This window comes from Syngnathus acus, chromosome 17, assembly GCF_901709675.1.
Source record: "Syngnathus acus chromosome 17, fSynAcu1.2, whole genome shotgun sequence".
Taxonomy (NCBI): domain Eukaryota; kingdom Metazoa; phylum Chordata; class Actinopteri; order Syngnathiformes; family Syngnathidae; genus Syngnathus; species Syngnathus acus.
The window spans coordinates 8,085,683-8,105,937 of record NC_051102.1 but is presented as its reverse complement, the minus strand read 5'-3'; the positions used below and the strand labels follow the sequence as shown (position 1 = coordinate 8,105,937).

The following is a 20,255-nucleotide window of genomic DNA, read 5'->3' as shown; positions in this document are numbered from 1 at the left end:
TGGGTTGAAGTTTTTGCAGCAAAAAAATAAATAAATCAGCTTACCAGTTTGTTTACCTGACGTGCCACATAAGACCTATTAAGATATTTCTTCCTACTTGATTATTTGTTAAGTTTGTACAGCATGACAATGTGGACTCAACATTTTATTACAGCAAATTCATCCCAATCTCAACAACTTTCAAATAACAGGTTAAACATACAAAAGAAGCTCACTTAACATACTTGCTTTTCTTATTAAATATGTAAAAAGGTCAAGATATTCACAAATAAAATGCAAACATGCAAAACAAAACAAAAAAGTTTTTTTTCTCCAGGGAATGCATCATGTGTGGGACATGGAAGAAAATTTTTTTTTTTTACCATTCATTAATTATCGACAGCAAACATGTTTTACATTCCTTTTCATTTACACAATAATATGACCAAAGTATTATGGTGCACTGCTTAACTGTCTATTAGTAATAATGCAATATTAATAAAGGGTATACGATGTACTTACTGGAATATATAGCGTGACAAAACACTCCGTGGACTGACCGTTAACACCAGAAACTAACCGCTAAGAATCATCACAAGCTGAGGTTTGACAACTTAACACGTTGCATTGTAAAAGCTATGCTTAAAAAAAAAGAAGTCTCTTCCTTTCTGCATATTATCAATAAAACCGTTGCGGCGTTGCGTGAAGTTGCTTCAAACACATACGAGTTTTGTCATACAATGGTATTGTATACACAATTCATGATGTCTAATGTCCATTTTCACGTGGAGCCAGAATGTAGAAATCTACGTCTAAAAACCCGAGAATGAGAATAAATACAATGAGGGTCTCTGGGCAGATTGTCCAATACACTCAAAATGTCAGTGCAGGAAGGGAACGTAAGAGCTACTATGAGCCCTTTCCGGGCTTTTTGCTTATTGCAATCTTGTAGTTTATATTGTGGACATCCAAGCGACACAAAAAAATTGGAAAGCTAACAGTAACAACTTCAGCATTTGTTCGAGTGAAACATTTGACAGTCCTTGTGATGGTCGGAGCTCCACTTTGTGACCACAGCAAAAAGTCACAAAGACACTGAACAGAGCGGAGGGATATATATATATATATATAAAATAAAATTAAATTAAAAAAAGGTGATGGTGCTTCTACGCGGGAGGTGGCTTCAATTTGTTCAGTCTTTGAGAGAACAAAAAAAAGGAGGACGAGTTCTCACATATTAAATAGAAGAAAAAGTGTGTTTCAGTCAGTATTCATCCTGTTCCTCCTCCTGCTGATCATCGGGCGCCTCCTCGTGACCTTCGGGGTCCACGTCGGGCCCGTCTCCTTCAGCCAGGTCCTCGGCTCGCTCCTAAGAAAGAAGAAAGTGCTGAGAGTTAAGAAGGCCGAGCACAGTGTTAATTCAACTAGTTTTTTACCGATCCTGTGACAGACTGAAAAACTCCTATTCACAATATTTAACTTTTTCTAAACCGACCTTCTTGCCACAAGATGGCGCCAGGACATGTCAAATTGAAAAGCTGGGACTATTTTTTTTAACTCATGATTTTCACAATTTGACTGTCACGGGATGAATAAAGTGTGTCTCACTAATATCTTTTGATCTGAAATTGCACTATCTTCCATTTTTTTAAGACTTTTGGAGAAGACTGCGTCCATCGCTGCAATTCTCTCTCGTCTATGCGGCATTTGTGATAGTAACCTGATCGTCCATAGCGTAGAGGACTTCCATTAGCCGCTCGACGAAAGGAGCGTTGTTTTCGCCCTGCTCTTGACACAGGAGCTCCACCTCTCGCAGTTTGCTGAAGTAGTAGTCCCGCTCCTTCTCCACGCCTTCCAGTGCCACCTTTAATGTGTTGACCTAACACCGCCCGGAAAAAAAAAAAAAAAAATCACAAGGAATGGTTTTAGGGAGATAACAGTATAGAACAGCAAGACGGATGGATTTGATGGATCCTGTCACGCAACAGCTTCTTGTGTATTTTCATATTATTATAGTGCATGCGCAAAACCGAATTTTGGGATTCAACTGGAAACGATGAATTGGCACAAAACGTGCGGGGTGTCACACAAAGGATATAAACAAAAGATTATTACCTGGTCAGTAAGTTGTGTGACCTGCACCTCCAATTCCTTCTCTCCTTTGGCGGGAGTTGATGCTGTGGGGATTCTTTTGGCCGAGGAGGGTCTGGATGTTGGTGTCGCCGACTTTGGGGTTGTGGAGCTTGACCTTGAGGCTCCTGTAAGCAGCAAAAAAATAAATCATTCATATTTTCTAGTGCTACTCCCCATAATTTTAAACAACAAAATCACAATGTATGTTTATTTTATGTTTGCATTTTTTGATAAAATATCTGGAGTGATGCTTACCTGCGGTTGGGGAGCTGGCGGCGTGGTGGGACTTTTTCGGCAAGTTGAAGATCTGCTCGCCGGGGTCTGGCGGAGGGATGGCATCCTGACCCTGTCTGGCATCCAGCGGGTCGTACTCTTTGCCGTCGTAGTTAGCGTCAAAGAACTTCTTGAACCACTGGATGAAGTCGAGATTGTCCTGAAATCTGCCTTTGACCAGTTTCTCCACTGGGATAATCTAAATGGAGAGCGGCGAGGGCAGGGTTATAAAACGGGTGGCAACGTGTTGACTGCGTGACGCATTCAAAACTCACCTTGTCCACCTTCATTCTTTTGAAAGACGCTTGTAACAGCTTGAAGTTGTGAATGTACTCGTGTTCCAGTTTGGCTTGAAACTTGACCTTCTTAAGACTGATGCAGCCCGGAAAGAGAAGATCCATGAACTGGCAGTAGGCTGCACCTGAGCACGCCAGAGAAGAATTTTTAAAAAGAAGAGAACACTTTCGTCACGGTAACAAAATCTGAACTCGCCAGAAAATGAGCTCCGATTCTTGTTTCCTTCCAAATTTATAGCAGCAATTTACCATAAAAGAGCAACTCGCCATGACTCGGAACAAACAAATCTCCCAAACAAGCAACTGGTAGCGAACACACACAAAGTCATCGAGATGAAGGAATTAGCTGACATCTTAATGCGTGTTGGCAGAGTGGCTGGGAATTGGATTACGACTTAGTCGCAGCGGGGGTACGACCGCCCGCCACCTGTTTTTATTTACTCATTAAAATCCTTAAGGGGCAATTTAACTCCCATCCAGAGTGAAGGTCCGTTTGAAAAGTATCTGGCGAGAGGTGCCTTTTGCATGATTCTCACCTGAGGAGAGCTGCTCCACTTTGGTGTAATTCAGGCAAAGGATGTCGTTAACCCAGGCCGTTATGTCATGCCTGCTCATAGTCTCCTGGGTTATTGAGGTAGAATACACGTTGACCGCCATCCCCCAGCTGTAAAGCACAAAACAATAACACCTGAAAAGTGTGAGGGGGGGAACACAATTGTGAGGTTCAAAGATGAATCCTGTGGGGAGTTTGCATGTTCTCCCCATGTTTGTGTGGGCTTTCTTCGTCCTACATTTCCAAAACGCTTGTCAACTTTATTGAAGGATTTCATTGTCCATATGTGTGAATGTACATGTGAATGGATTAATGTCTAATCCAACAAGACAAGGGAAAATGAATGATTAAGAAGTCCACACGCACAATTTAGAATGATGCTGTTTCGCTCATCACAATCGGAGTCAGTTTGACAGGAGATAACCAGACTCCATGTAAAATGGCTTGTACAGTTATATTACACAACGTTTGCACCCACTTCACTAATAAATCCCAGGATGAGTCGTCATGTTTGCCATCACATGTCCGTGGACGCACAGGTCGAGCCTGTCAACAAAGCGGACTGGAGCCAGCGGGGTTAGCATGCTTTGTTAGCCGGTTTGAGCGCATCGCGCGGCCCGTTCTGACGTCTGCACGGTGGAGGCACGAGGAAAAGGGAGGGGGCTCAAACGTGCAAACGAAAAAACAAACAGTATACATATTTTTACATATGCAAATGTATGGTTATGAATGCAAACGTCACCCACGACGACGGTGAGACGAAACGGCAGTTTTACATGGATTACGGTAACAGGATAATCGCCGTTGCTATAACCAACAGGGCCAAAATGACAGCCGGAGACAAGGAGAAGGAGCGACTAGCTAGGCCACAACAGCCGGGTTCCCCCCCCCCCCCCTAAAACAACTGCATTTTTAAAAATCAGAACGAATTAGATTGTACCTGTACGCGCGTTCCCCTCGCACTGTATTCTTCCTGTACGGAATAATGTTGGAGCCGTCCGGGCCGATGTCATTGTTATTCTCTCCATTCGGGGAAAGGGCTTGGGTGGGACCGGGCATTTGCGTCTCGTAAGCGTTGAACAGACGCCCTGTTCGCACACTCTCGGCCGGGGGGAAAAAATGACACGCGAACACCGGGGGTGGGCCGTCAAGAAGAAGACGCGGAGAGCGGCAGCCGGAGATGAGATTCTTCTCTTTTTTTCCCCCTTCGCTCTGCTTATTCTTTTGCCAAGATGACGTAGCTGGCACGTTTGGTCATGTGACGACTACGCCGCGTAGTAGGCAACATGCGACGTCACTCCCAACCCAAAAGCATTGATCTGCTGAGTGCATCAAAAGCACCAATTTGCAATCGCAATAATGGCAAATTGGTTCAGTGGCGATTCAACAGAAAATAAAATTGCAACGCCCCCCCCCCCCCCAAAAGAATGATGATTAAGTTAGAGAACAATAGCTGAAAATGATAGTTGTACCCCACTCAGTCATTCTGTGCTTAAGTGGAAGAACTGAGGTTCCATCAGGAACAATCTGACAGTTCATATTCGATCAAAACTCGGCATTGTGAATGAAAATGTGTTCTAAATTGCCTTACCTGGCGTAGTACAGTTTAAACTAAAAAAAAATGAAAATAACAACAGATAATAAATTTATCAATTAACCTATCAATCTAAATAGTAAATTGAATTTTGAATAGCATGCTTGAGGTGCTAGAAATCTGTGCTGGAGTGGAAAACTTAACCAAGTGACAGTTCAGGTGTAACCAAATTAAGATCTAGCATAGGGGGATATTACCTACTGTAATTTGGGCTAGTTGATCTCTTAATAACAATTCTACCGTTCAGTGGACTGGAGTAACGTTTAACTTGGATAAGCGTTCAACTCACATCCCAAAATAGGACCGGATATTTGGCAAGCATAAATTGACACCCGTCTTATCAGTCACAAGCACCCCCTCCGCTGCTCACAAATAGACTGGCCCTTTTCCCACAGGAGGGAAATGCGATAGTGGAGTTCCTGTAGTTTTTAAAACAGATGTAGCCGTCGCGAGGACGCTAGCTAACTTTACGTCAAATTTAAGCAGCTACTACAACCAAGAGTAAAGCGATAAATCCCGATTCTCCGAGCCACACACCATGCACAACGCTACATATTAATTAGCTAACAAGCAGCTAGGTTAATGCTAATGATATGTTCTTATTTCGATTCTTGTAAGACTTTTGACAGACTGTGACAGCCCACATATGTCGAGCGACACCGCCGCTACCAGGCAGAAACCGCTCCGATATCTGCCTTTCTCATGTTGCTCGGATTCCAAGCTTAACAAAGTAAAAGCACAGATTGGACTCACCCGTTACGAGTCGTAGGTTTACGAGGTGTAGGGAAAAAAAGGTCTTTCAAGCTGAGTCACCACACCCCTTGTGACGCCCATTTGCTGTCACCGCTGAATGAAGTAACGGCGCCCGATTGGATAGTCTGTCACCAAAGTCGCTCCTGATTGGTCGGTTGTAAAACATCTGTCACCAGACCGACCAATCGTGTACGGGTGCGTTGATGCTTTGTAACAACGGACTCCTTTATTCTTCACGCTCCAGGCTCCAAAACGATAAATATACAATTAATAGATATTTCTGTCATTTTTGAAAATCATTTTCTCTTTTTTTTCCTTTTTTTTAAACATAGACCAATTTTAATAATTTGTGTTATATTTTTATCTGCAATGAAGTGAGGAGTGACATTTTGAATATATGCTAGTTAAAATATTGGTAGTACAATCATTTGTATGATTTTAAATACTGAAGTCAATTTGAAAACATGGACAGAAAACTGACCTTGAACACTAGAGAGCAGTAGTGTGTCTTGTACAGTTTGCAGTGCGTTTACGACAGCTAATAAAGGTGCACTGCTGAAGCAGAGCAGCTCAAGTGTGTCGTGCTTGAAATGAAATAGGAAGGAGTTCCCGGGAAAGAGTTATGGTATGGTGTCAACACTTTATTATGCACTACCGCTATGCAAAAGAAAAAAAGGAAATAAAGGGGGAAAATAGCAAGAACTTTGTGTCCAAACTATAGACACTACAGTGGTTTTTGCATTTTTTTTTTATGTCAAGTGGGGGGCGGCTGGTGGGTTCAATTCTCAAGCCACTAGAAACAGAAATTATACAGTAATTACATTGTTTGATTACATCTTAAATTTGACAGTGTTTATATTCCAGTGCAAAATACTCACATTGCTTTTGAATGCTGTATACATGCTCCAATGACAGCGTGACTGAACTCCACTGAAATGTCTTTCCGAGAAGCTAAGGCAGTGTGCATTATCATCGTCACCAATGCATCAAATGAAGGTTCAAAAAACAACACGCAATAATAAGAATAAGAAGAAAATGCAAATACAGTACAGGGAAACCTCCGTTTTTGTATGTTTTTGGTACGTGAGGCTTTGATAGAGGTAAAAGTGATTTCATTAGCGATTTATATGTACTTCACATTGCTTGCTGTGTATATACAGTATGTGTAATTTTTTTAAATGTTGCATTTTTGGGGTGGCGAGAACATAAATTTTTTATGGGAGGCATTGCTTGCGTTTTCCTATGATTAGTTTTTAGACTATTCGGAAGGGATTAATCACGGAAGCTAAAGTTCCACTAGAGTGGTAAAACCAGACCAGGTTGGCATTGTGTATTTTAAAAATACAACTCAAATGTAATTATCAAAAATTATACGAGACACAGACACAAAACAGTACATTTTTACATGGGCTTAACAAATACAAAGCAAAAGAATCACGTGGTTGATATGGCACCTGTGGTATAATAATATTAGAGCGCTCGGTGATTATTAATCTCTTGATTTATTCATCGGCTCACAGTTTCACCTTAAATATGAGGTTGGCTAAAAATATATAGATTCTTTCCACAAATGTATATTCTAAGCTATAAGATCCTGGCCAGTGTCGTTGCGTCCAGTGTTGTCACTCGTTGTTGCTTTTAATATTGCTTGCCTGCCAACAAGAGCACAAGGATGATCACTGCATGAAATGATGTTCAGCATTTTCATGTCAAGCATGCAGTATTATTTCATTCGTCCATTCATAGATTCATTCATTCACTTTTATCCATTTATAAATAATGAGTGGCATATTTACCAGTGCCCTGGATTTGCACTGTCACTGTTGCAGCGTCATCTGCAGCACAGAGTCAACATTAACATCACACATAGCAGATTTTTTTTTTTTTTGAGTGCACTTGACTAAATGTAATAAAAGGATCCCGAGTAAACATCTGACTTTCTCTACAGTTGAGTAAATGAACAGTTCTAGACAGAAAATGAAGCCATTCTTTTCTGGCCACACGTTACATTTGCAAAAAGAGACCTCACCATGCAGGCTTTGTCCGGCTCCTGACTGTGCTTCATAAGCTCCTCGAACTTGAGCTCGTCCTCCAGCTGCCGCTCCAGGTCGTTCTCGTAACGTTCGTCCTCATGCTCCGCCGCGCTGATCCTGGGCTTAAAATTGAGGAAGGGATCTGAGGTTGTTGTTGTTGCTGCAAATGTGTCGCCGCGGCTGAGATCGGAATCCACAGTGCTCTCAGTCTCGCTGCCACCCTCTGAGAAAATTCAATCAAATGCAATTAAATATGATTGTTTTTTTTGTCGGCCATTTTAGTCGTACCTGAATTCAACTCTTTAACCAGCGATGACATTGTGTTGGTGATGGAGTCAGCAGCGATGAGAAGGTCGTTTCTCAAATTTCTCCTGGGACCTTGGACGGAGAAGAAAAAAACAATATTGACATCACTGCAGACTTTTTAGAATGGAACCTTGCCGCGTTACCCTGAGCAAAGGCCTCCTGAACGTCGCCTCCCACACCCATGAGGGAGTCCTGAGGTGCGTGAGTCGGGGTGGTGCCGGCTGAGTCCGAGTGGATGGGCGTGGGAATGGGCCTGCTGACGCTGTGACTGGGGGACGAGCGCGGAGAGCCGGGACCCTGAGTCTGCAATACATAACCTCACGTAAGTATGGACTAAGTGAGTGTTGGTGGACATGATTATTTGATCCCTTGCTGAATTTCTAAGTTTGCACACAAATGAATTGTCTCTCATTTGTATATGGCTGTTTGAAAATAAAAAACTTAGAAATTCAGAGGGGATAGAAATTATTTAGTATGTGTTAAAGTCAGATGACAAGCTTTAAAAAAAAAAAAAAAAAAACACTGTAGATGTGTTGTTACCATATCATCTAAGAGTTTAGTTGTCTTTGATGAACGCCTTGTATCTTGGAAATGTCATAATAGACACTAAGCACTATGCAATGAATCTTTCCACAAAATTTCAGCGTCAGCCTGTTTTTTTGTTGTTGTTGAATTGATCTTTTTTTTTTGGATACAAGATGCTCACCTGGCAGCAATGAACATGTTTTATTCCAAAACATGCGCTACATAGTTTTCAACTCCCTCACACTTTTCACACTTACAGCTTGTTTCTGTTCCTCAGCTTGCTGTGAAAAAACAATAACCACATTATGTTAAGGTCCATTTGGATCGACCCTAGGATGTCATTACCATGTGCATGTTTGAATAGCGTTTTCTTAGACGAAGTAGGAAGACATGGAATTGTTGACACTTATTGTCAACTAATTGATGGTCATTGATTCCAGCAAATTGATAACCTCCAAATGATTGAGAATCCTGCCTTCCAAAACTAGCTGGGATAGCCACGGCCATTTTTATGACGATGCATTTGATTCTGGGGCGGATGTTTAGGAAACATGGCCAGAGTAATTCATTACAAGACACTACATGACGATATAACACAAACTAGCCCAATTTGAATGTTATTTCCTGCGTATCCTCTCAACATGGAACAAAATGTATAGAAACGTTCCCCTTGACTTCCCAAAAAACAGCGGTGACTGGATGAAGCCGTGAAAAAGATGGAGGGCTCTTGTCTGCGCTACCTTGAGAAGCATCATTAGCTGCTCCAGCTGTACCATGAGCTCCCTGCGACTCTCCTGCAGACTCGACATTCTCTGCTCAAGCTCATCTTTCCGTTGCCTGACAAGAAAAAAAAAAAAAAAAGTACAGATTGATGACACCATTATGTCACATCCATACACACTTAAGGCAAGCAGTTACAATCTGCACTTTCTGAACCTTAAAGGAGACACTGGGAATTTTAAAATGTGTGTAGATGTGTGCGCAAGAGACGGATATGGCCAAATAGAAATTCCCGCTTACCTGAGAAGTCGTAACTCAGCAAGCAGAGTGGGGTTCTGCTGACCCCTGTCAGGCGGCGGCTGCGAGGCCTCCTCATGTTGCAGGCGCAGTCGTTGAATTTCCTGCAAGATTTCTCTGTGTGACACCCACAAATGCAGTTTTAGAAAAAAGGAAAAGTATGAAATTTACATTTCAGCACCCCTTGGAGTCCCTAATAAAGTGTTGTAGGTGGCAGAATAAACTGTAATTGCACATCCGTGACAGTAGGTGGCAGTAGCGCTCTCATTTCATTAAAAACAATTGTCCAAGCCTCAACTTTTGTTCAGGCGCTGTGAAGCTAAAGAAAAACAAGGTGGCTAGTCCCCCACCTGTTTTTACTTTCCAGCTCGGCGATGAGCTGCCTCTGCTGTTTGTTGGCATCCAGAGAACCTGGCAAATCCGCGGGAACTCTGTGCTGCTGCTGTTGAGCCTGAAGCAGAGACACTGTGTCAACATTTTGTTCACACCACCATTGAAATACAAAAGAATTGGAAATAATTATTTGATCCACAGATGCTCATATTCTGGTTATTATTAAATCAAAGCGCTACCCTAAAATCGGACGCTGTTTACTTCTTGGTAGGTGAGCAAAGATTTGTCAGGAGATGAAGTAATGATTTTCCCCCAGTGCACGTTCATGTGTCTCACCGCGGCATCTGCAGCCAGGCGAGCAGCGTAGCGGGCGATGAGGCTGTGCTCCTCGTCTTGGTGGTTGCTGCTCTCCAGCAAGCTGATGGACAAGAAAATTGAGATCGTATTATGACACCTTGACTAGCACATAGCGAGATATATATATATATATATAAACATCGAAGAGCTGAATAAGACAGAACAACCCACTCATAATCACTGTAAACACAAAGGCACTCCCGAGTTACTAATTTAATATGACTGCAGATATAATATTGTAGACAACTTCCATTAAGATGCAGGCAGACATTTTAGTGCACACGCAGGCATCTCTATTTTTATGTTGTTGTCGAGTATGGAAATAAACAGAGTAAGAGAGAGACAGAGAGAGAGAGTAATTACATAACCGCTCCAACAAAAAACATTTTAGTCAGTGCAAAATGCAGCAAAATGCTTTTGAACAGTACTTCAAACGGAGACAAACCCACAAGAAATGTGAGCACTAATCAGCTTGTTACAAAAAATAATCTGTCACAAGTATTTATGGTTATGCAATTTTATTGCGTATTATAAGAAACATTGGCCAAAAAATTTCCTTCAATTTCAAACCAATTTGATCCAATTCCCCACTAAGTGGAGGAGTCCACTTTATTGTGGATCAACTATATAACGCACACAAAAATAATTTGAGAATAAAGTTGTTACAATATTCTTATAAAAAATATATATTTTTAAAATATATTAAATAATAGCTATTGAGAAAAATACAGTGAATGTAAATCAGTGAGTGCAAATCAGTACGAATGTTTTGGTGATTGTAAGAAAGAAAACAAAATCTCTGTTGTATGCATGCAGGGTTTTCACATGCTGAGGTTATTCAGAGAAGGGCACCCCCGTAGCAAACCCACTAACCATGTTTTGGGGTGGTTTTGAAGCACTTTCACATAGAGGCCAATGAGAATGTGCTCATCGGCGAGTCTGTCAACTGCATCCAGGTTGCAATGTAACCTGGACGCGTGCAGGAGTTCACAAACAAAATACAAAAAAACAACGAGATGTCACAGGTGACAAAAGGTCGGCACATGAGTAGAGGGAAAGGAAAAACAACAAGAGGTTTGAGATGCCTGAAAAGCAGCCATTCATGGGTGACTGAAGAGGAACAAGGCCACATTATGTGGACTGGTGAAGGCCAGCAGCAATATGCCCGGCAGACACACAACAAATTGCACTTTTTACACACTCCACGTAAAAACACTCCATCCAAAACTAGCTAATCCTATTTTATGAAACTCCGACAGCCATTGAAAAGGTTGACAAGACCAATAAAAGACAAAAAACAATGAAAAGAGTCTCGGTGTTCATTATCCAAGTTCAGTTAGCTAACTACGCTAAACAAGCAAGTGGTTTCATTTGATACGGCAAGCATTCAGGGACCAAACAATGGGCTCCCTCTTGTTAAACGTCACGCAAATTTTAGGCCAAGGTAAAGAAAGCACAGGTGGTGCACATAATGAAGTGAACATTAGCTGGAGTCCATCGCCATGTTAGTTTCAGGTTCGTGCTAGCAAGCAGGCAAGCTAGCAACGCCTGTTGTAACCTGCTGTTAAACTTCTGAATTAATTTTCTCTACTTTTGAGAGATCGATTGAGTCACAATGTGAATTAAAATATGCAAAAAAAAAAAAAAAAAAAATCTTTGGTATGAGATAATGTTTAGCTTGTTTTTTATGGAAATATTTAGTAAGCTATGATCCACTTCATTATCTATGCTGCTTTAGCTTGGAATTCCAATCTCAAATTTGGGACTAGAACCTGGTACTGTCAGTCCTGGCTGCGTAAGATTTGACATTATAAATAAAATGTATTATTATTATTATTATGTTATGAATTGCTTGACAGCCTGTGTGAACACGAGTGTCCAGATGCTTTGACACGCTCAACCACGTATAGAATACCACTCACTCGTCACATCATCGGTTTTTTTTCCGATCATGAAAGGGAGAAGTGTTCCCTGGGGGGGACACTTATATTGAATGCAGGTGTGACTTAACTCAAACAATCCCTTGCTGTATAGGTACTCCCCTTTCAAAAAAGAAACAATAAAAGTGAGCCGATACTATATTTCTACTTGTACACTAAACCCAGCTGATGTAAGACAAATCATATATTTTTTAGGTAGGTTAATATAAAAAGTCTACACACCCCTGTGTGACACACAATTATGTGTAAAAGGGTGAGTGAATATTTTAATCTTTTTTTTGCACTGCATACATGCATGGTCGCACTCTCACACACCTGTCTCACTTACCCTCTGCCTTTCAACAGATGTTGAGCGATATCATGACTCCCGCTGGAAGGCAAACTAGGTGCATTCAGCAAGAGGAGGGCGACATACGGACACAGACAATTGTTTGGTGTCCGCTGGGAACTGAAAAGATCTCATGGGAAAATCCAGGACATCCATTGTTGTACTCACTTTTTGGTGGAGTACGGGTTCCCTGATGTTGGCATTGAGTGGGAAAACGAGTATTCACTGGAGATGTTCATTGGTCTTGGCGGCCTAGGAAGACAATAAGTGGTGGTTTCAATCCCAAAAGTGACCAACGTTGTATTTTAGACATTTAGTTTGACTACAATGTGAAATATTACAGTTAAGGGAGCACATAAATACAACAGAAAAGTGAAGAGAAAAGCAAAAAAAAAAGAGTTAGCGGCTGCTAAAGAGTGGGATGAGAACAAAACATGCAGCTTGATTCAAAAGGACACATTTTGGGAGGTGTTAAAAAATCAAAGAACACTCACCACGTGTCTCTAGAGAGAACAAAGTGAAGGAAAGAGAGAAAAGTCACAAAGGAGTACAGAGAGAACTTTTCACATCCAGTTATTGTTTTTCTAGATAAATTATTTCTAGGCTAATAATTATAAAACGTGGAGTGGTGGCAGCCATGTTGAGCAATGACTCATTAACTGAATCCAAGTGAATTTGCTGATATGGGAACTTTTTTTCACTATGTTTTAATGGTTAGAATTTGCTAAAATTCCATCCAATTGAAGTCTCCAATGAATTATTAATGCTTCTCACAACAAAGCCAAATTCTAGGGCTGTACCTGCAAAAAAAAAAAAAATCATCCAACGCTTCACTTTTCATGGGATTTCCAAACTAATTCTCACGGGAGCACTTTGCTTTCCTGAGACTCTTTATGTCGGGGCGGCTATCCGATTTAACCGGCGAGACTCTCGCACAAAGACACAAAAGCTCAACCGAAAGCAACAGTAGCGACATTGTTGTAGATTGCAATCACTCCCCGGACTGTAATTAAGCTTCATTGATTAGCTGAGCCATGAGGATTGACTGGAATCGCTCAGGACTTAGAGGAGGCACTGACCGGATCCTATTCAGTGGGGTAAGTATGGCAAGATGAGGAAGAACGTACACAATATGGGCGAGGTTGAGAGGTTTCTCCGGCAAGTCGGGAAACATGGGATGGGGAGGCTCTCTGCTGGACGCGCAGCTCAGAGACTTGCTGAGGGCATGAGATAGCTTCTTGGCCGGGGATTTCTGAGAACAGACGATCGGGTCGACCCTTACGTCATGGCGCAAAAACAGCCGCATCGACCGGTCCGGCTGCAGACACACCTCCCTCCCTCTCCCCGCTTCTTACCCATGACGTGTACTCCTTCATTTGATGCTGGTTGCTATGGGAACCGCTGGCATGCCCCCTCCAGAAGCAGTCCTGACAGAGCTGGTAATTATGACATTGCTGGCAGCGGTAGCGGAAGCCCATCATACTCTCAGTGTGGCAGTAGGAGCACTCGACCGGGTGAAAAACTGCAGGGGGTGGGGGGCAAGTATAAATAGATGCAGTAGTAAACACAGATATTCTTGAATAGTCATTTGGGAAAATGGCATCAAAGTACGAGCACAAACTTCAAAACCAAGATATTTTTTGGTGGGTCCTGCTGTGCATTTTTAGTCATGCTGAAACTCCGCAAATAGTAATTTATTCGTAATAGCGGCGATCCCAAAAAGCATGACGATAAAACCTCAGGAGTCTTATTATAAAAATCTCAAAAAAAAACCTCACTCCCAAACGCTCATAATGTCGAACAATAAACACTACCGTTCTCCACATTGGCGAGCCGGTGCATGAGCGGCAACCACACCAGACACTGAGGAGCCGGGTCCGACATCAGCGTGTCCAGGAAAATATTGAGGGAGACCTTTTTCTGCTCACAATGGAAAGCGGGGGAAATGTCAAAATACATTGGTGACGAGGTTTCGTTCATGAGCCGCTCACCTGCTGCATGAAGCAGCTCTTGGCCGCTTGCTCCGTGTAGCCAAACGACGGCCCCTCAAAGACCGCCATGGGCAGCTTGAGAACCTCCTTCAGGAACTGGTCAAACTGCGCGTGCGACATGATTCCCGCCGGATCGGATATTAGTGAAAAAATATCTGTGGGGCGACATTGTGCAAACAAATCAAAATAATCGTCGGCTTCCGACGCGGGCGGGCTAATTACACGCACAATGCAATTAGCCCACTTATCGAGGGAAAGGAATTAAAGACAAGCAGCTGTTCAAATTGTTTTGTTTAAAAAACACAAACAGCAAGGAAGAGCCAGGAGATGTTGTCATCGCCTTCATTCCAGGAATGCATGCTTGAAGGTATCATGCGGGAGTCGTTTCGTGCGTTTCAAAATAAAAGTGGGTGAAAGCATTGAAGCAACCGAACCACACCTACATAATGGTGCAGTGTATATCATTATATATTTTATATAATATCAGACAAATTACTCACACCAAGTATGTGATCTTAAATCCATAGGTATCATCTTTGACAATTACAAGTAAAAGTAAATAGAAAACGCTGCTTACATCTTAATTTATCCAGAATTTTCCCTCCACAGAAGGTTGCCAGGGCCATCTTTACAACAAAGACTGTAATCTTGCCACGGCCATCTCTAGAAATAAACACAAAATATTACATTGAGGTCATTTCAACAGAAAAAACAAACAAAAAAAAAAGGCTAAAAAAAAAAGAAAAGAAATGAAAAATGAATTATTATACATTGAGGTCATCGGCACAGAAAAACAAACAAAAAAAATGGATAAAAAAAAAGAAAATGAATGAGAAATTTATTATTATACGTTGAGGTCATTGGCTCAGAAAAACAAAACAGATAAAATAAATAAATAAAAATAATTAAAAAAGATAAAAAAAGATAATGAATGAAAAATGAATTATTATTATTATTATCATTCAAAACATGTAAACTGATAATTAGAAGTGTTTTTTAGGTTCAGCGCTGATTGTTTTTCAATTTGAACAATTTTCATTATATTCACAAGGTCCAATGTGTTTTGTGTGACGCCTGCGCAAAAATCACACCCACTCGTCTCACCGTTGCCGTCAATAGTCAGCATTTTTCCCACCTCGGGCGACAAAAGAACGAGGCGTGACTCACGGGTCGTAGGCCGCCAGCAGGAAGCTGAGCAGCGAGCTGATGGAGTGCTCAACGTTGATCTGGTGCGTGGTGGGCATGCGCTTGTTCAGCTGGTACACGATGGTGGACAGCACCACTTCCAGCCGGCCCGCGGGGATCTCGTTGCTCAGCTCCTCGGCGTTGAGGCCGTTTTCTCGAAAGGCCTCGATGACGTTCCAGATGTCGATCAGATGAACTGGAAAGCGAGAGTGGACGCTTGTAAGCGACGCGTAGCGAGAGCGGAAGAGGACACGTCGCACTCACGGTTGCATTTCTTCTGAACAAATCTCAGTTTGCAGGCTGTTCTGTAAGTTGACAATCGAATGGAGTCCAGATCCTTAGCCCCTAAAGAAGAGTGAATTAGCTCAGAATCAAATCTTTTTTTTTGTTCTCCGTTTTAACACTTTCATAACACTTTGTACAGAGCCTCTCGAGAAGCTTGGGCACCATCCAAAGCGATCCGAGTGAAGCGCCGCCTCTCAGTCTAGTGTGAAGTTACTTTTTAATGGGCCGACGACCAGAGCCGCAGCAATTAACTGAAATCCACTCGAGCTTTTCAACCCTTATTGTGAAAGGTCTTAAAAACGCATCGGATGAGTTTGCATATTCCATATATTTTCCCCTGCATTTTGAAATTGGGTTGTATGGATGGCGATCATCATTTCCAATAATTTGGTTCCCTTTTTTGAGCGGCCAGAGAGGAAGAAATATGAGGCGGAGATGATGATGTCATCCTCTTTTCAGTTTATCATTGATTTGGATATGACCATTTCAACTCCATCAAATTTGTCAAACCCAAGAGACATTTTAATGGCCGGCGAATGAAGGGAGGTCGGCATAGATCAGGACACGGGCGTGTGCGTCTTTGTACTTACTCATCTCGACGAGCAGTTGCCTTCTGTCTGCCATGTTGTCGCCGCTCCGCCCGCAGTCTTCAATCATTCTGATCAAGAGAAAGAAAGCGAGAGAGTAAAAGTCAATCTACGCGCTCCTGATTTTTAGCGGTGTCCTCGTAAAAATCACGACTTGATGAGTGAACGCCAAATGTTTTGGACTTAATTCCCTGAAGCGTCAACTGATAAAACCATTGCGCGTGCGAGACTCGAGCCGCTTCATTAATACGAGCGGACATAATGAGACAACAGCTACTCGGCGTGACCACGATTCAAATTGCTCTATTTTCATATTTTGTTTTTCGACATATCTACGTACAAATGCTCTCAACACGTCATTAGGTACACAATCTAATGAGTTGGATATTGTTCCTTCCTTGCTTTCACTTTTGATTTGCTATATTTCCAAATTGAATGGACATAACACACGCAGATAAAATTCGAGTGGAGGTGAGCAAACATGAGTAAGACAAGGACAAGACTTTCAAGGAAGCGGGACAGAGGGAGCAGCCGAGAGACGACTCACACCACGCCTCGCCGCACACTGTCCGAGGCAATCTAATACACCTAGTCATGTGCACTGTTGCCATGGCAGCAAGCCTTCATACACACACCCACACCGCAGACGGGCAAAGTTTACTAAGTTTTTTTTCTCCCTATTCCTAAATATTGTTTAGGAGAAATAGCTCAGAGGGGACGCTCGTCTTCTTTGGATGAAAGGCTTGAGATAATCATTCATGCATGACTTTATTAATTAGCCGTATTTTAGAGACACAATTGAAATAATATAATGACAATTTTAAATCAGTAGGTTTCTTTTTCCGATCCCAACAGTCACTTTTGGTACTTTGAGCCAAACGTGCCAGCCTTTTATTATAACAGTGCTGAATGACTGAATGAAGGTTTTTCTTGCTAGCTAGATGCTATAACGCGAAACGGCAACAAACGTCTTAAGCCTTTATTGTCTACATCTGATCTCAACAGCCATAACTCAAGCGCATCATATAAATTCAAGCGCTCACTTTCATCTACCGACCATTCAGAACAGCGGATGACACATTCTCAAGATTATTCATTAACTCGTGGCGAAGGCTGCCATGCTAGGTGCCAACCTGCTCAGCTGGGGCCTTCACGGCGGGGGGTGCTGATTGAGTGTTAAGAACCGTGTTCAAGGTCACTAAAACATCTTATGTGCTAGTTTCTTATTTCATATATTATTCTTCATTCATGCCTGCGTGAATGCGGGAGAACATGAGCTGAGATTCGAACCCAGAACGTCGTCCAGACGATGAGGCTAACCAACCACAAGCATCCGTGAGTGTTAGTACAAAAGAAAATCTCTTTTGATTATCAGGAGCATCATTTCAGGACAAGACACGGCCGTGAAGTTGCGCTTGATTCATTGTGAGGCCACTGTGAACGTGCTTTGAGATGTGTAGACAACATCAGGCCAGCGCCGGCGGCCACGAGTGTAGTGTCACACTCCAAGCTCGCCCCATTCATCATTTCCCCCTGTGAGTGAATCTAAACGCAGAAATATGCACTTTTCAAAGATTTACACCGATAGCAGCGCTCGAAGGCCGGACCACGTGACCGTTATCATTCTGGGAAATAACAAAGATTGATACAATCTAGCGCATGAGTAGATATTAAAGCAGCCCAAAACAAATCCTACCTCTCATAAAACACCATGCTGAGACTCCTTCCGCTCGCCTTGTCTTGACTTATTACAAAGTCCTGACGGAAAGAAGCGCACGCAAGGCCAAATCTTCGATGTGTCTGAAATTAGAACGGGTCTCGGACGCGGCGGCCTGTGCTGCCTCTATCTTTAACTATCAAATGAGAAGGCTCCACATTCTTGTGCAGCTTTGCGCTCCAGTTGCAAGACCCTAAACCTTGTTCCTGGCATGTGCCCAACACGCATTGCTCTCTCCCACCCCGCCAACCCCGACCCACCACCTCTCTCTCTCTCTGTGCTTCTGTCACACTGGCAGCATTGGAAAATAAATGCCCTTAAAAGAGAAAACCGTGGCATACATACCAATAACCGCCAATAGCCTCAGGGGCTAAATCCTGCCAAAAGATGTGGCAAGGAATGTAGAGTCCGATTTTTTTTCAAACTTGGGCAAATATGCAACAACCGTTCTAAGATTGAGTTGGGTTATTACCGAATTGGCGAACTGTTTTAAAACAGAATACAGAAATGTGCATCTGTTATGTAAAACAGTCTTGAGACAAACATTTAACGATAGCTTAAAGTTTTTATTTTGGTACGATTTTGTTGATATTACCAACCAGGCTTCACCTGATCAAAACGATAACCGATGAACGATCCGGTCAGAAGACAAAACATGGTACTTTTCAGTCATCTTCAACTGGCAAGAAACAGCTCACAGCATCCATTTTGTTCCCAACTGTTCACTTTCTGCCAAATTGAATCTACGTAAAAGCAAGTTGAGTTCACCATACAATGCTTCAATCTCATATTTCTAAGTCAAAAAAAGTATAAAACAAAAATACAACTATTTAGAAAAACAAATTGCTAACCCCATACATGAAGTCCTGAGCTGGGATTCAAACCTCGACCCTCAGAACTGCTGGGCAGAAGTAATAACCACTATCATCCCACGCTATTAGTCAAATTTCTAATTTAAGACAAAAAGTTTGGGAAAGCCTGCTTCTAAGGTCATTTCAGTCAAGACAATGACGTAGGATTGGCAAACACAAAACCCAACCCACTGGAGATTTTAAAATATGAGCACCAACCAACCACTCACTGGTCTGCGCACTGGGAGAAACGCGTGTGAAAAAAAAAAAAGATCCACAGCAGCCATTGTGGTCAAAAGGTAAGAGGGCAGTGAAGGCAACAGGCGCCTACTCGTATGCTCAGCATGCATCCTGCAGGAAGGAGACACCTGTGTGTAACAATAAACGCACCATTCCAATGTTTACAACGATGCAAAAGTGTCATTTAACACTGCGTCGTGTCAAATTACACACGATACCGTCCCGGGTTAAGGTCGCGATTTGACTGCAGCTGCACGGCCACTTACCACAATATATTTCCAGGCATGTCACGCCACATCGTCCCTCCAGGAATCCCGCCACCAACACAGCCGACCGTGTCCTGCAGCCCCGCTATCAGGCTTCTTTGGTGGCCGGGCGACGCATCACTACAAGCGGCCGTCCCCTCTTGTCGTAGTCGATGGTGTTGTCGGCAATGTTCGTGCTTTGCAAAGCGCGCACACGCACACGGGTGGCCTTTGCTAGATGACGTAATGCGGAATCTCGTCACTAGCGCCAGTGTGGTTTTTTTTTTTTGTTTGTTTTTTTTGCTGAAGGATGATTCAAGTTTGGAATAAAAATTGAGAACATACAAAGCCATATTGCTCGAGGGTTTCTTTCTTTTTGTTTTTTCTTTACTAATTTATTTACTACGCAAAGTTTTCACCCCCCCCCCCCCCCCCCCCTCTTATTATTGGAGAATGACGTAATGTACATTACCGCACCAAGCCTGAAAGAGTTTTTGCAGTGGCTGAGGATTTCTTTTAGGTAAAAACACTACAACTGTAAATGATTTAAACGTACACTAAAAACATGAGACATCGAGTAACTTGTTTTGATACATGCATTTAAAATACGCAATGTTGCTTAGCAATTTCACAATCATACATAATAATTCATGTTTACAGGAAATACCAAATTTCGAACATTAAAGAAAGCGAAATGTATTAGTTAAACAAATTGTTCAATTTGTTAGTGGGTG

The 20,255-nt window shown here is 42.2% G+C and overlaps 2 protein-coding genes across 15 annotated transcripts; both read right to left on the bottom strand.

The window, feature by feature from the left end:
* Nucleotides 1-127: 127 nt before the first annotated feature.
* mapre2 (microtubule-associated protein, RP/EB family, member 2) lies at nt 128-5,684 on the bottom strand. Of its 2 annotated transcripts, none has more exons than XM_037276464.1 (7): nt 5,582-5,684; nt 3,218-3,345; nt 2,661-2,806; nt 2,368-2,584; nt 2,095-2,237; nt 1,700-1,858; nt 128-1,348 (listed from the first exon to the last, which is right to left on the bottom strand). In XM_037276464.1, the coding sequence occupies exons 2-7, from the start codon at nt 3,336-3,338 to the stop codon at nt 1,244-1,246; spliced, it is 891 nt and encodes a 296-aa protein (XP_037132359.1). In that variant the 5' UTR covers nt 3,339-3,345; nt 5,582-5,684; the 3' UTR covers nt 128-1,243. The 2 variants fall into 2 exon arrangements, with proteins under 2 accessions (XP_037132359.1, XP_037132358.1); XM_037276463.1 differs by lacking the exon at nt 5,582-5,684 and adding an exon at nt 4,175-4,561.
* A 517-nt stretch (nt 5,685-6,201) lies between these two features.
* dtna (dystrobrevin, alpha) lies at nt 6,202-19,771 on the bottom strand. Of its 13 annotated transcripts, none has more exons than XM_037276452.1 (23): nt 19,543-19,771; nt 16,472-16,539; nt 15,861-15,941; nt 15,579-15,792; nt 14,989-15,074; nt 14,412-14,566; nt 14,235-14,340; nt 13,776-13,942; nt 13,548-13,672; nt 12,915-12,923; nt 12,589-12,672; nt 12,421-12,474; nt 11,026-11,121; nt 10,132-10,213; nt 9,813-9,913; nt 9,466-9,579; nt 9,186-9,282; nt 8,703-8,726; nt 8,064-8,223; nt 7,903-7,992; nt 7,611-7,837; nt 7,378-7,416; nt 6,202-7,233 (listed from the first exon to the last, which is right to left on the bottom strand). In XM_037276452.1, the coding sequence occupies exons 2-22, from the start codon at nt 16,536-16,538 to the stop codon at nt 7,399-7,401; spliced, it is 2,157 nt and encodes a 718-aa protein (XP_037132347.1). In that variant the 5' UTR covers nt 16,539; nt 19,543-19,771; the 3' UTR covers nt 6,202-7,233; nt 7,378-7,398. The 13 variants fall into 13 exon arrangements, with proteins under 13 accessions (XP_037132347.1, XP_037132344.1, XP_037132346.1 ...); XM_037276449.1 differs by lacking the exon at nt 19,543-19,771 and adding an exon at nt 18,165-18,357; XM_037276451.1 differs by lacking the exon at nt 19,543-19,771 and adding an exon at nt 18,165-18,181 and having other exon boundaries at nt 12,421-12,462.
* Nucleotides 19,772-20,255: the final 484 nt, after the last annotated feature.